The 14,721-nt window shown below is 39.5% G+C and overlaps 1 protein-coding gene across 2 annotated transcripts in view; it reads right to left on the bottom strand.

Annotated features, from left to right (window-relative positions):
* Positions 1–14,721, bottom strand: part of slc6a5 (solute carrier family 6 member 5) — a 32,547-nt gene that overhangs the window by 17,541 nt on the left and 285 nt on the right. Inside the window, exons 2-14 of one of the 2 annotated variants that reach the window (XM_086071425.1) lie at positions 13,663–14,088; positions 13,038–13,191; positions 12,442–12,573; positions 12,171–12,344; positions 9,357–9,507; positions 8,813–8,945; positions 7,533–7,667; positions 7,318–7,421; positions 6,727–6,851; positions 6,502–6,614; positions 4,348–4,479; positions 4,148–4,247; positions 2,017–2,117 (exon numbers count right to left, since the gene is read on the bottom strand). In XM_086071425.1, the coding sequence (XP_085927551.1) occupies positions 2,017–2,117; positions 4,148–4,247; positions 4,348–4,479; positions 6,502–6,614; positions 6,727–6,851; positions 7,318–7,421; positions 7,533–7,667; positions 8,813–8,945; positions 9,357–9,507; positions 12,171–12,344; positions 12,442–12,573; positions 13,038–13,191; positions 13,663–14,088 (1,980 nt within the window). Of the gene's footprint in view, positions 1–2,016; positions 2,118–4,147; positions 4,248–4,347; positions 4,480–6,501; positions 6,615–6,726; positions 6,852–7,317; positions 7,422–7,532; positions 7,668–8,812; positions 8,946–9,356; positions 9,508–12,170; positions 12,345–12,441; positions 12,574–13,037; positions 13,192–13,662; positions 14,098–14,721 lie in introns of those variants that run through there. The other variant, XM_086071426.1, reaches the window with a different exon arrangement.

Below are 14,721 nucleotides of genomic sequence, written 5' to 3' on the forward strand. Positions count from 1 at the left end.
CATTTAACGACACGCGGTAGCTTACCATTGCAGCAAGAATGAAGAGTGTCTTTAAAAAATTAAGTAACACATTTTTTTTTGCATCACTGTTTTTTTTGCGAGCTATCAAACAAAACTGAGCTGCTTGAATTCTTGTAGCAGGAATAGCATAAAGTCACATAACAACAATATGAAAGACTGGTGGAGAGCAGACCATGACGCATAAAGCTGTTTATCTATTCAGGGTTCTTCCACCTAAGTTTTATACACAAGTTAAAATGAAAGCAATGTGTTGTTTGAATATTATTATTAAAAGTTAGTTAATCGGCTGATTATGGCTTTCTAACATCAGCCTTAAATGAATCAGCCATCGGCTGATATTTACTGATTGTTTTACAGCAGCTGCTACTAGCGTTCACGTTACCATTAGCATCTAGCTTCAGATAAAAGCATTCGATCGCTCCAAAAGAGATTCACAATGGCTGAGGGTCTGTCTGAGACTTTCACCGGACATTTGACTTGTATTTGTCTTGTATTTCTTTCTTTTTTTTAACTTAATTTACAGTTTAGCAAACAGTGCTACAATATCCAACGTGATGTCGGGCCTTCTTCTTCAGAAGTTTTCATTTGTCATGGCGTGGGTGCCACCCAGTGTTCAGATTGAGAAACTACAGTTGAATTAAATTAACTAAAGAACAAGACGACAAACTTGTGTTGCCTAAACTGAATAAATGGTAGCAATTTCTAAATGTTACTTGAAGTGCTGCTGTATTCAGTTGAATTCTTTTCACTTTACCGTATTCCTTGAAAAGAAGTTGTACAACTATGTATTTTGATCTGCCACTAGATATTTCATTGTCTTTAGTTACTTTTAGTATTGTGTATTTTATACAAAATATGTATTATATGAACAAATGGGAAAAAAGATTATAGAAAATTTCGATTGTTTTTATTCAATAGCAATGTTATGATTGGGAAACAAAAGAGACCAAAAAAGGAAATGTATTTTATGCATTTTTATTATTATTAATTGGCCGATAATCTGTAATTGGTATTTTTTTTCTGCCTGAAATCGTCATCGTCGTAAAAATATCCAATATCACTTGGGCTTTAATACATACAGTACATTTATCTATTTTTCATCAAGAGGGCAAGCGATGTGAGAGCTCAGCATTAAGCTACTGTCCTGCCTCTGTTACAATTGTGTTGGGCCAACTCCAGTTGAAGAAAAGGCACTGTAAAGTGTAATTAATGACTTGACTCACACTATCCCCGATATACTATAGAAACTGTGTGCAAAATAACTATAAAACTACACTAACTATAAACCTTTCGACTGGAAATGAAGAAGTTGGGGAAATGGGCAGTACGAACAAAGACAGAAATAAATTAGTGTGAATCGATGAGCTCCCCAAGAAAACGGCATCTCTCATGGGAACTGCATGACGACCAGCCAGCCGACTGTGGCGCCATTTGTCATCGTCAGCGCTGCTTTGGTGCTACAGCGAATTTCAGCACAATTACTAATATATATTCTGTCTGGTGGACCAACGTTGAAAGGAAGGCAAGCTGTGGCATTGGACACAATCTGCCAGGTCGCATGCAATTGAACACATTAAAATGGCATTTTCCCCACTGAGGTGAAATGGAGCTCGTACTCAAGTGCACTATACACATTTAATTAAAAAGGAAAAATAGTGGCTAGTTTCTAGCTCAGCCGTGACCTTGAAAAGCCCAAGTGGAACAACATGGGCAAATAAATGGATGGATTCGAGCTAGCTTATATAAAAGTGCTGCAAAATTAGCATTTTGACAAATTTGACAAAAATAACTGCGGCTATTTTAAACAATAACATAAAAATACACCACAGTGATGTCACCCTACTTTAAACCTGCTGTCAAAAAACAATTTAGACTTGTAAAATAAGTCGTTTTGCATCCTGGCGTTGCAGGGAAATTGGAACTTGAAAGGCAATAAAATGGACACTTTTAAGTCGTGTGTGAGTGTTTGTGTGTGTGCGCGCGAGCGTGCTTCACCGTCAGAATGGTTGGCGTCACAAAGGCCCAGCAAAGTCTCCAGAAGCGATTGGGCTGGAAACCAATCATCATTTCAATATCCTCGCAAAACCTTTGCAGCCCTGCATAGGGAGGAAAATGAATAAATGAAAAAAAAAAAAAGAGTAGAAATTGCACAAAGTCACCAAACGAGACGACAAATTCCAAGCCAGGGAGTATCATCATTGTCAGGATGGCGCAGGTGGCTTCATTCCTGTCTGACAAATGATGCTGAGTGGCATAAAGAGGCAGTCAATGTGACATCATGCTATCTGATGGCCAGGCAAAGTGCAGGTGAACAGTTTCCTATGCGCTGTGCGTGCATGGAAATGCTTGGCTTGACAACAGAGACATCTAGTGGCCAACATTAGAATAACACACTCCACAAGAATCAGGACCAGCCCAGTGCTGATTGTAAATAAACATTTAGTTTCACTTTATTTAACTACAACCTTCGATGAGAGACGCCCATACGCTAAAAGACAAAGATGTACACACATACAGAACATACAATTGGCCTCTTCCTCACTTAGGGTCAAAGGCCGTATCGTCAGATATCTCTTCATTATTATCCTGAACAATTAACTTGTGGTATGTGGTCTTCGTGTGATAACGAAGAACGGGCGGCGGAGAACAAAACGATAAACAACTCTGTCAACTTGAATTGAGAGACACGGGAACCGGGTTTTAAGAACAAAGACAGAAATCTATTTGTGTAAATCAATGCATGAAAACCCCGGCCAGCCGACTATAGACTACAGATGTGCTCGAAAAACGGGCCAGCATTGTTAAACCTGTTCAATATTTACAATCACAAAGCCTTGTGCATCGTCAACACATAGCTGGGCCAAGGCAGCGAATGCGTCATAATGGCTTAAAAGAGGTGTAAACCCCTCCCAAATAATAATAATAATAATAAGTCCACCTCTACTTTGCGCAAATTCAAATTATAAAAAAAAAATTTGGGGGGGGGGGGGGGGGGGGGTCCTTGGAACGCATCACCGGCGAAAATTGAAAAAACATTTTCACTAACAAAAATAAAAGAAAAAGCTTTAAAAAACAAACACTAACTGAAACTATGTTTTACATTTATAAAACTAATTAAAATTATCGCACAAATGTTTGATTTTCGTCTTCTTTTTTGGGGACAATGAAGAGTATTTGGGGGTTGACTCTAATTGCATTTATTTCAGTATAACAGCACGGCCGTCAGTCTGAAAAAGTAAGGTCAGCTCGTCTGGGAGTTTTACTGTGTGTCGTCAAGAAGCGATGGTCATCTGGCAGCAGCCAATTAAAAAAATAAAAAACACTACCAGATTGCATCACTCCTAGGTGACTGTAAAAAAAAAATATATATATATATATATATATATATACACACACAATAGGAATTCAGGCTACAAATCCACTTGGCAAAAGCAAGAAGGAATGCGAGATCATCCTAGTTTAGCCGTTTAGTACCCGGTTATTATTATTTTAATAGTTATTGTAATTTAAAGTATGCGGACTGTTATACGGTACCTGCATTTGGATTGTGGATGGTTGTTTTTACTACATTATAGTTACTGTCGTGTTCTTGCACACAAGAAATGCCAGAAAAACAAACTAAACAAAACAACACTAATACTAAAACTAATTTTTAAAAAACAGTAAGCATAAAAAAATATATATATATTAAACTAATACATACTAACAAAACAGCTCTGAAAACTAATTAAAATAAACCAAATTTAAAAATTCCAAAAACGTATAACCTCGAGTACACCACACAATACGAGCAATAACTTTCACCAATATTTTCTCGGTCATGTGGTCTGACCTTTTAGACATCAACTAAAAAGTAAAAAAATGCCCCCACTTCAGCATATCCTGCCAAATAAAACCGTTAGCTTCCTGCTCCAAGAAAGAAACCGAAAGACTGCAAATGTGTAGTGAAGTTACCGCTTGACACCCCCCCCCCCCCCCCCCCCCGCCCCCTCAAACTTGCCCACGTCAACTTTACTCACTTTTCTTAAACCCAATCATGACCTTTTAAAAAGCATGACCTTTCATGATGCCAGAAAACGTGAGGGAAAAACAAAATGTTCAGTGCCAGAATTACTGTACTACTCACCATAGAGGTAAGAAATCCCCACAAGTTCAAAGATGGCAATGATGACCAAAGAGTAGGAGGCTGCGTACGTGTCCACCAACTGCAGCATGTACATGCCATTCTATCACACACACACACACACACACAAATACATTATTAACACCGTCTCATACATGCGACAGGGCTCGCGTAAACACTTTTAGATCGGATGCGCATGATACCTCGGTGATCATGGGAAATCCCAGGATGAAGAAGGCGGCGCAGCACACCAACGTGAACACCGGCTTGTGCTTCCTCAAGTATTTGGGGAACTCGTCCGACACAGAAGTCACAATGGTCTCGATGGTTGCAAACTGAGAAAGGAAAGAGCAAAACGTGGCGGGCGATGGTTGGGAATGAAGCCTTAAAACGCCGAGGGCGACTTCTCAGTAAACGCGCGCTGCATCGCTGACAGCTTCTGAGATATTTTCACCGTGTTCGCATTTATCTGTTAAATGAAGCAAAAATATTTACTTATCCCAATCTTGAGCAGGAACAGATTAAATTTTTTTTTATGGGAAAAAAAATGCAAAGGGTTTATTTAGAGCCAGCAGGTGGATGCTATCAAGAGTTGAAAATATTACTGCAGGATGATAAAAAAAAAAGTATTTGGCGCCCAGGGAGAAAAGACGATGAATAGACAAACATGCAAACGACAGTGGGGGCTCTGTTAAAAAAAAAAAAAAAAATACAATTAAAATAAAAAGGAGCAACCCTTTGGCACCGATCTATCCACTTCCTGTGGCCTCTCCCCTCCTGAGCTCCCAAAACAAATTTCCTGTCAACGTCTAAAGTCGATTTGAGTCAAAACGCTTTCTCGGCTTCCTTCGAGCCGCCGCCGCCGTCTAAACAAAGAAACATCATTTGCTCTTCCTGTTGATTTGTGTGCTGCAATGTCCTCTTTTCTTCTTTGCGCAACATGTGAAGCTGTGAGAAATGTTGCCTTTAGTGATTTGACAGTGTGACGCAGATTAGCTCGAGGTGACTAAAAACAACCAACAAATGAAAACAATGTTTTTGTTACTGTAGTAAATAACTCAGACGTGTGTTTTACTAGCTTAAATTCTTCCCACAACATTAAGGCCAACTTGAGTTTCTTTCAGCCCAATCACACAAACAAACCCACCTCCTGCTATTTGGAGGACTGCAGAGCGCTTCATCCAAAATCGGTCCCTACGGGGCGGCATCAATGGCCAATTATGTTAATTGGGTCAACGCGTGCGGCAGTAATCACTTTGGCTCCAAGATGGTGACTGTTAAACATTCAGCTGGTAAAGACGGGTAGATGAAAGCACGCGCGCTCAAAACAAAACAAACAAAGGCGTTTGTATATCTGTTTTTCGGGTATATCTGTTTTTCGGGGGGCACGCTCAACAGACTCTTCTTCGGCTCCATGTGAGCATGACTGGCGTAAGTCAGATAGTTAGGCTAATAGAAAGAACGATAGGTAGAACCGTAGAATGATAGACCGACAGACAGAGACAGAAAGAAAAAAATTAGCTATCTTGCTAGTTCTCAGACAGGTAGACTGAAAGCTTGCTATGTAGCTAAATAGATGCTAACTGGTGCCATCAGACAGGCAGACACATAGATACAGTAAATAGATACTAATATGGCAAGCTAGCTAGCTCTCCAGACAGACAGCTCCCTCTGTAGCTATATAGATACTAGCTAGTGTACGATAGCTAGCTAAGCTAGTGTACAATAGCTAGCTAGCTAATATACGATAGATAGATAGATAGATAGATAGATAGATAGATAGATAGATAGATAGATAGATAGATAGATAGATAGATAGATAGATAGATAGATAGATAGATAGATAGATAGATAGATAGATAGATAGATAGATAGATGGAAATAATGTCACTAGCTAGCAGACAGGTAGACTGACAGCTTGCTATGTAGCCAAATAGATGCTAACTGGTGCAATAAGACAGACAGGCAGACACATAGACACAGTAAATAGATACTAATATGGCAAGCTAGCTAGCTCTCCAGACAGATAGACAGCTCCCTTTGTAGCTATATAGATGCAAGCTAGTGTATGAGATAGATAGATAGATAGATAGATAGATAGATAGATAGATAGATAGATAGATAGATAGATAGATAGATAGATAGATAGATAGATAGATAGATAGATAGATAGATAGATAGATAGATAGATAGATAGATAGATAGATAGATAGATAGATAAAAGGAGCCACTATGTTACATATCAGAAAGCCTGAAAAATGCTTTTGTTGGGGGAAATCTTCTCACCTCATCCATGTTATTATTGGCAGACTCAAACGCATGCATGGAAATAAACATACAGAAGAGCTAACGGTTACCATGGTATCCAGGCCGAGAGTCAGGAGCATAAGAAAGAAGATGATCGCCCAGAATGGAGACAGGGGGAGTCTGGTCAGAGCCTCTGGATACACCACAAATGCTATGCCTGGACCTACATTCACACGCACACACACATTTACAGTATGAAATTGTAAAACCCAGGTTTGTTGCAGTGAGTCGTGTCGGCCAAGGTGCTGCAATCACATGCTGGCTTGAGTTCGTACCTTCATCTGCCACCTTATCAATCGGCACGTCCAACTCATGTGCCATGAAACCAATGACGGAAAAGATGACGAAGCCAGCAAATATGCTGGTGGCACTGTTTGTACACGACACTATTATGGTGTCCCTGCAGGTCAAAGAAAGAAGAGAGAAACACATCTTTCAATTTGGCATGGTTCTGCTTCTCTGTCTGAAAAATATACAGTAAATAAAATCTATATTTGGAAAAAAAAAAAAAGGGAGGGGGGGAGAATTAGAAATGTGAAAATATTACAAGCAAGACAGCGCCGTATACACACATGCAGATACAAGAGCGCCCTCTAAAGGCAGACAAAAAGCAATGAACATCATCTGAACATTGAATATGGACTTTTGACACGAGACGCTTTTATTTGGTAAAAAAAAATCATGACATCATATATGAACACGTGCACAACTCAAGACACAAAAACACAAAAGTGCATCATCCTAACGAGGATATTTGTGCTTTTTCAACATGTTATCAAAATGAAGGCTTCGGCCATCCTAACAAATGCATCGGTGACAGTTTGAAGTCATTTGCCAGAAGCATGGTTTACCTTTTGTGTGTTTACCTGTAGCAGTTATTGTGGAACTTATTGTAGGAGGAGAGCGTGATCAGGCCTCCCCAAGCAGCAGACAGCGAGAAAAAGATCTGAGTGGCCGCGTCTTTCCAAACCTAATGGATGAGACACTCCACATTAGGAGCAGGAAGGAGAATCAAAGTTTGGAGAAAATGGCGGGTAAAAGATTTCATAAATAAAGGGAGGGAAGGGGGGGGGGGCGCCACCTTTCCATCCATGAGTTTCTCCCACTTTGGTGTGATGAAGTAGAGGATGCCGTCAGCGGCCCCAGGGAGGGTCACGCCTCGGATCAACAGGATCACCAGCACCACGTAGGGAAACGTGGCTGTGAAATACACCACCTTTCAAAAGAAGACACAGGAAGGGCGAGCCGGTCAGAAGATTCAGATACAGTTAAATACAGTATACTATGTATGGCTGCGGCAAAACAAATAATACTCCTAGCGCGATGTTAATTAACTCTTTCACTGCCGCTGACGGCTATAGACGTCAAAAATTCATTTGAACTATTTCTATTAGTTTCACATTTTTTTTCCATTTTTGTTAACAAGAGTATGAAAACATAGAATTTTTTTTTTATATTTAGAACAGATGTGTGATTAATCGTGAGTTAACTAGTGAAGTCATGCGATTAATTACGATTAAAAATGGTAATCGCCTCACGCCCCAAATTTTTAATAATCTTTTCTTTAAATAAAAATGATAGGCTTTATTAGACTAATGAATATGTATTATATAACTTTTATTTGGTAGGTTTGTGTTAAAATTATCAAAAAAAATTAAATTAAATAAAAGGGGGGGGACGTATCCCTAACTTTGAGTGAGTAAAGTATACACAGCAGAGCATATATTGAATTCTGCTTGAAGGAATTCAAATCAGATTTATTTATTTTTTAAATAGCAAAAAATATCTCAACTAAAAACCTGAATGTGCCAAGAATGACAGCAAACTGTGTCACAAGTTAGGACATTTATTCCTCTCAGGATAGTTTTGAGAGGATGCGAGGCATCATATTTTCCACAAGGGGGCAGTATGCTACAAGACTGATTGTAGGAACAGACTCCCAACTCCCGATTACAACTATTAACCCATTTAGATGAGGGATTCGTTTGCCTATTTAGACATTTTTAAAACGGTTCCCCACTTTTTAGCCCATAAAATCCTATATATTGTATTATGGGCGAATTTTAAATATGATGATCTCTTTTGCTAATTAGCCGGGAGAACTGTGTGGAATCTGTTTCAATTTTGGTTTAAGTGACCAGAGCTTTTTTTTTTTTATTTTTTTATTTTTTTTTAAGTTTTCATTTGAACCTTTATAACGACAGGCAACTTTCGTTTTAAACCTACCGACGTGTGATGTGATTGAGGCAAAGTTGGGGGACATGTTTTTTTTTTTTGTATGCTTTTCTTTCAAAACAGTTCCTCTGCGGAAGCTTATGTCGTTGTTTTTCTCTGTAAGTGCAAACAACAACGAGCAGTTACCTTTCCCGATGTCTTGATTCCCTTGGCCAGAGAGGCGTAGACAATGACCCAGGCCAGAAACAGGCAGCCTGCCAGAGGCCAGCGAATGTCTCCCGGAAATTCAATGCCTTTGGAGATGTGCAGCACGTTGTACCTGCGCGAGGAGTCATCAAACGGCAGCGCACAACAACACGGCACTGTCAACGCTGTTCACTCTTTGTCGCTATGCGTTAGCATTGATTTGCTCAAACAAAAACATCACACGTCAAAAGGTGACACCGTTGGCTTCATGTTCACAGATTACAAAATGAACCCGCCAGCCCCAACATTTGGATTTCGATTGATAAAACACAAGAAAGATAATGCTCCCAATTACATATAGCTAAATGAGATAACATAATTATTAAGTGAGTTCATAAAGGATACAAGAGCAAATAAATCTGGGCATCCAGTAGGACAGAAAAATGTGTGATATGTTCACATGAGAGCCTAAAAAAAGGACGCATGTGATAAAACATACATTTACGTAGATTATTTTTTCTCACCAGCTAGAAGCTTCACTCACTTGAAGTACTCCTCACTGGGGCTGACATACGTCTTTCCGCCGTCCACAGCCATGTTTAATAATTTGCTGAGGTTTCCAATCGTATTGGCAGACAGACAAAAAGACGAATTCTTGATCGTGGTGAAGTTCCGGTCTCGCAAGATGCAGGAGTCTGTTTGGAGAACAAAGCAAATGCTTCAGTTTGATGAATAGAAAGGAAGATTAACTCATTCACTGCCATTGACGGCGATAGATGTCAAAAATTCATTTGAATTATTTCTATTAGTTTCACATTTTTTCCCACTTTTGTTAACAAGAGTATGAAAACCTATATATTTTTTATTTTATTAGAACAGATATAATATTTGTGATTAATCGTGAGTTAGTCATGCAATTAATTACGATTTTAAAAAAATATCGCCTGACGCCCCTAATTTTTAATAATCTTTTCTTTAAAAACAAAAAAAAATATTAAACATTTAAAAAAATAAATTTTTCAAAATATATATATTTTTTTTAATAAAGGCATCAGGCGATTAAAATTTGTAATCGTAATTAATAACATGACTTCACTACTTAACTCACGATTAATCACAAATCTGTTCTAAATGTACAAAAAATAATAATTTCTAGGTTTTCATACTCTTGTTAACAAAAATGGGGGGGGGGATTAACTAATAAAAATAGTTCAAATTAATTTTTGACACCTATAGCTGTCAATGGCAGTGAATGAGTTAAGCAGATTACATCAATGTTTCCCAAACTTTACTGGACTTTTAAAAAAAAAAGTGCAAAAAAGACACAAAAAGTAGAAAACCCCAATTCCAATGAAGTTAGGATGTTGTGTACAATGTGATTAAACTAAAATGTTGAAAAGTGTGCTGTGGTCTGATGAGTCCACATTTTAAATCTTTTTATTTTTTTAATCATGGCCGCTGTGTCCTCCAAGCCAATGTGGAAGAGGACCATCCGGATTGTTATCAAGGCAAAGTTCCAAAGTCAGCATCTAATGGTTATGGCTCGTGATGGCGTCCATAAGATCGGTAACTTTAATGCTGAAAACGACATACAGGCTTTCAAGCAACATCTTTTTCAGTGAAGTCCCTGTTTATCTCAGCAAGACAATGCCAAGCCACGTACTTTTACTCCCGTTTGAAAACTGTGACAATCTGACAGATAAGGAGAGACCGGTATGTTTGTAACATTTTGTGCTGTATCGCCAAAAATTTAAAAACAGAGGCCACACCATGTGATATGCTTCAAAAAGAAGGTTCATTAAATAAAAGAAATACATTATTACGCTAATTCTTATTATTATATTATTGATTTATTTATTATTATTGATTAACTAAAATAAAGTGAAATTACATATCACACCTGTTAAAGTTGTATCTCTATCTCAACGACCCGGAAGACTTGTTGCATATTTGTCCGGTTAAAACTTGTGGCCCGTGTAACGCTGGTTGTGTCTCGTGACAAATACAGTACTGTACTTCCATCTAATAGGCAAACTTTCTGACTGAAGACAACGTTAAATATAAAAGCTGAGTACAGAGTCTGGCACCTGCGCTAGCATTCAAACATACTTTGGTCTTCTCTTCAGCGTCGTCAGTCAGTCAGTCTGCTACCTGAGTTCAATAAGCAGCTAATGTTTCCTCCTACACCTCAGAGAAACCTTACGCTGGGAAGATCATATATTGGCAAAAAAAAAAAACTTCTTAACCTCAAGATAATTTTTTCTCTGTCGAATCATGCACCGTGTGATCAGGAAGCTTTCGCAGTAAGTAGTTAAATTGAAATGGAAAATTGTTCAATAAAGTTATATGATTTTTTTTTAATACTAAATAATCACGTGACTCGCGTCTTTTTCCTGATTGGTGGAATTGGTGGCGTCACAACCATACCGTCTCTTTTTGTACTCGAATTTGTAAATATATATATATATATATATATATATATATATATACTAATAAAACGCATTTTTGTCCTCAATCTTAGAAGTTAAGGCTGATCAACAGGAACAGCAGCAACACTGAGAAGACGAAACAGGAGAATTAACGACGACACAACAGACAACAATGATGTTCAAAAGTTTACGCTGGAGGAAAAAAAAAAAAACAAGTAAAGCGGCCTTGTCATAATAATTAAAATTAATATTTTAGAAAGACGTTCTCGTCATAAAGGACATATATTAAGAACAACGTGTTAATGTTTAGGATCCCAGGTTTTAGAGAAAGGTTGCCAGAGCATGTAGTTCTGCTAACAACCAGAAGAGGTCAGTGCTGCGCACACTGCAGCACTACTGCAGCAGCAGCTCAGTACAGTAAATATGTCAAGCAAGCAGTTTTTTGTGCTGAACTCACACAATCTCAAGAGGCAAAAATCTCGAGAAATTCGTTAAATTTCGATACGAATTCGACGTGTAATGTTTTCAATCACATGCCTTCACATTTTACCACAGCCAAAACATATTTCACGTTTTTATTTGCATGCTTTTTTAAATATCAAAATAATGAAATTAGGAAAGCTCCAATTGCTATTATATTTATAAAACAAGTTAAAGTGGTCTAAAAAAAAGTATAAAACAATACATTAATATTACATCCATGCAAATGGTGACATTGAGGTTGTCTGCCTATTATAATTCAAACTCTACCGAGAATTCAAAGTACAGGCTAATGAGTTGTTGAATGGAAACCACCGCACAGGTCAGGATCCATTTTCTGCAGGACACCTCAACTGAGAATCGTGACGCATTGCGCATTGTGCACCGTGTGCGTGTATACGTGCGTGCGCGTGTACGCGTGCAGTGGATTGCGTGTACGCGTGTCTTACCTAATAGCAGCATGTCTTTGTCCTTACAATCCACCGTGTTCCACGCATTCCTACAGTTAGCCCATGGCAGTGAGCCCTTCAACGAAGCGAACAGGTAGTACAGTGTCCAGCACATAATAATATTATAGTATATGGCTATCAAGACAGATATTATCAACATGGCAATCCCGCAACCTAAAATAAATAAATGAGACGAAATATATCAATTACTCTTAAGGAAAGTGGAGACTTTAGTGAATGGCGTTCCAGTTGATTGCAAGGGCCAGTGTACCTTGAAGGGCCGGGATGCACTTCCACACCGACACGGGGCCCTGGCTGGCAAACTGGCCCAGGGACACTTCCATCAAAAAGATGGGGATGCCGGCAATCCCCAACATTGTCAGGTAAGGGATCAAAAATGCACCTGGAAGGGGGAATACAGACGCAGGCTGCAGAAAATTGCAATAAATAATAATAATAATAATAATGAAAATTGATATAGGTTACAAAAATGGTAATGAGAGATCTGCACCAAGGTACAGGAAATTGCAAATATTAATAAAAACAATAATACTACTATTATTATGAATAATAACAATAGTTTGCTAGGGAATATTTCTACAGTTTAAAATGTCATTTTCCACACATTGGTTTAAAAGTTAAGTAAAACTGGTTTCACAAAATGATATAGGCCGATATGCAGGCCTATGATAAAAATATCATATAAACATATATCATTATTATTATGTTGATTTTTTTTATTGATTTTTGACAAAACATTTGTGCAGTTTTGGGCCTGTGTAGAAGTTTCGTTTTGGGGTGGGAGAGAGCATGCAGGGAGCAATTTTATCACTTCTTCCACAGTGTCAAACTCGACAGCCCTCTTACCTCCACCGTTCTGGAAAGCGAGATAAGGAAACCTCCACACGTTCCCCAGTCCCACGGCATATCCAACCATGGAGAGAATAAAATCCATTTTATTGGACCAATTTCCCCTGGCCTTGTTCTCATCCCCTCCCTCGTCGTCATCGTCGTCCTCAGCCTGAGAGAGAGAAAACGACAAGATCATTTTCAAAAGTATCTTCATTGGGGGCAAAAAAGTCATTTTCTTTTCTTTTTTTAAACGAATGAACACATCTGCGGTTTATTGTAGTCCACAAATTTGTGCCAATACAGATTTTTTTTTAAAATCAAAACACAAAGAACATGAAAACTTTCACTTTAAACAATAAATATGCCGAGACGGTAGTAGGACGAGAAATATCGCGAGATCAACAATTCCCTCCCAAAAAAAAAAACGCCTTGCATATGACACAACCACGGGATGCAAGCAAACATTCTGCAGTCACAATTTAGTCTAACGAGAGATTAAAACTCGAGTTAGTTCGTTGAATAAGCAGGCCTGTATTTAGAACACATAGTTACAAGTTGCAATCCCAAAATAATTCAAATATCACAATAACGAAGCAAGAGTCAAGCGTTTTTTTTTTTTTCTTCCCCCCAGCGGACTTACTCGTGTGAGGGATCCGGCTTGAACAGACATGTTGCCATCGACGCCCATCACGACGGTGGTCTGACTCAAAGGCTTCCAGTTGGAAGCGGTGTTGTTCTGCTCCGCGTACTGCGCCCCGGCCCCGCATGGCGAAATCGGCGGCTCCTTCCCACCGAAGGCCGAATCGACCGTCATCGTCGGCGCCGGGTTGTTTTTGAACGTCCCGTATGCTTTATTGGCGTCCGGTATATTTTCCGCGGGACAAAAAGTTTGGCTCTCGTTGCACGGGGCCGGCGGCTGCGGCGCCGGGTGGTTGTGCTGAGGAGGAGTGGCCGGCTGGAGGGGGGTGACTTCGGGTTTGTTGGCTGTAAATCCCGCAGTTCCGTCCGGCTGCTGCGGGGGTGTGTGGACCACCGGTTGTTTCGTGGCCATGTTTCTCTGCTCGTCCTGGAACATTGCAAGTGAGGAGGGATGAGCACGAACAAAAGTGGGGCACAAGTGGAGGAAGTGTAAGACTTTGTTTTGGGGGTGGAAAAACGGGGGGCGAAAGGTGCCTTTCTGCCACGTTTTTGGGCTCGCATTCTCTACTCACAGCTCACGGCTGTGTGTTCGTGGGAGGGGGTTGCTTTGCTATACCCCCCCCTCTTCTGTCGTTCTGCAGGATTCTTTAATTTTACGGCCCATTTACCCCTCATGTCATTCACCCACACACGCGGGCGCATCCAAGATCTTTTTTTTTTTTTTTTTTTAATGGGCAATAGACAAGCTGCTGCGGGTCTCTGCGGCTTGGCTCTCCCGGGCAAGCGTGCACGACCACCGGCATTACTGCGGTTTGACCTGGGGCGCACAATTAAATGACTACCTGGAAATGAAACCCCTGAAGGGGTCTGGGGGGGGGGAAATGAGTTTGGTAAAAACATGGACTAAAACTGTTTTTGTATTCGGACCTTATGACTTCAACTAACAATGCCACGAAATTACGAATTATAAATGTGCGTGGAGCTGTGCAGTGAAGTCAAGTCCAAGTGCATGCTGCATTTCAGCACCACCGACAGCGCCAAAAAAAGAAAAAAAAAGAAA

This window comes from Leptonotus elevatus, chromosome 3 (assembly GCF_054856555.1).
Source record: "Leptonotus elevatus isolate MCC_2025b chromosome 3, RoL_Lele_1.0, whole genome shotgun sequence".
Classification (NCBI taxonomy): domain Eukaryota; kingdom Metazoa; phylum Chordata; class Actinopteri; order Syngnathiformes; family Syngnathidae; genus Leptonotus; species Leptonotus elevatus.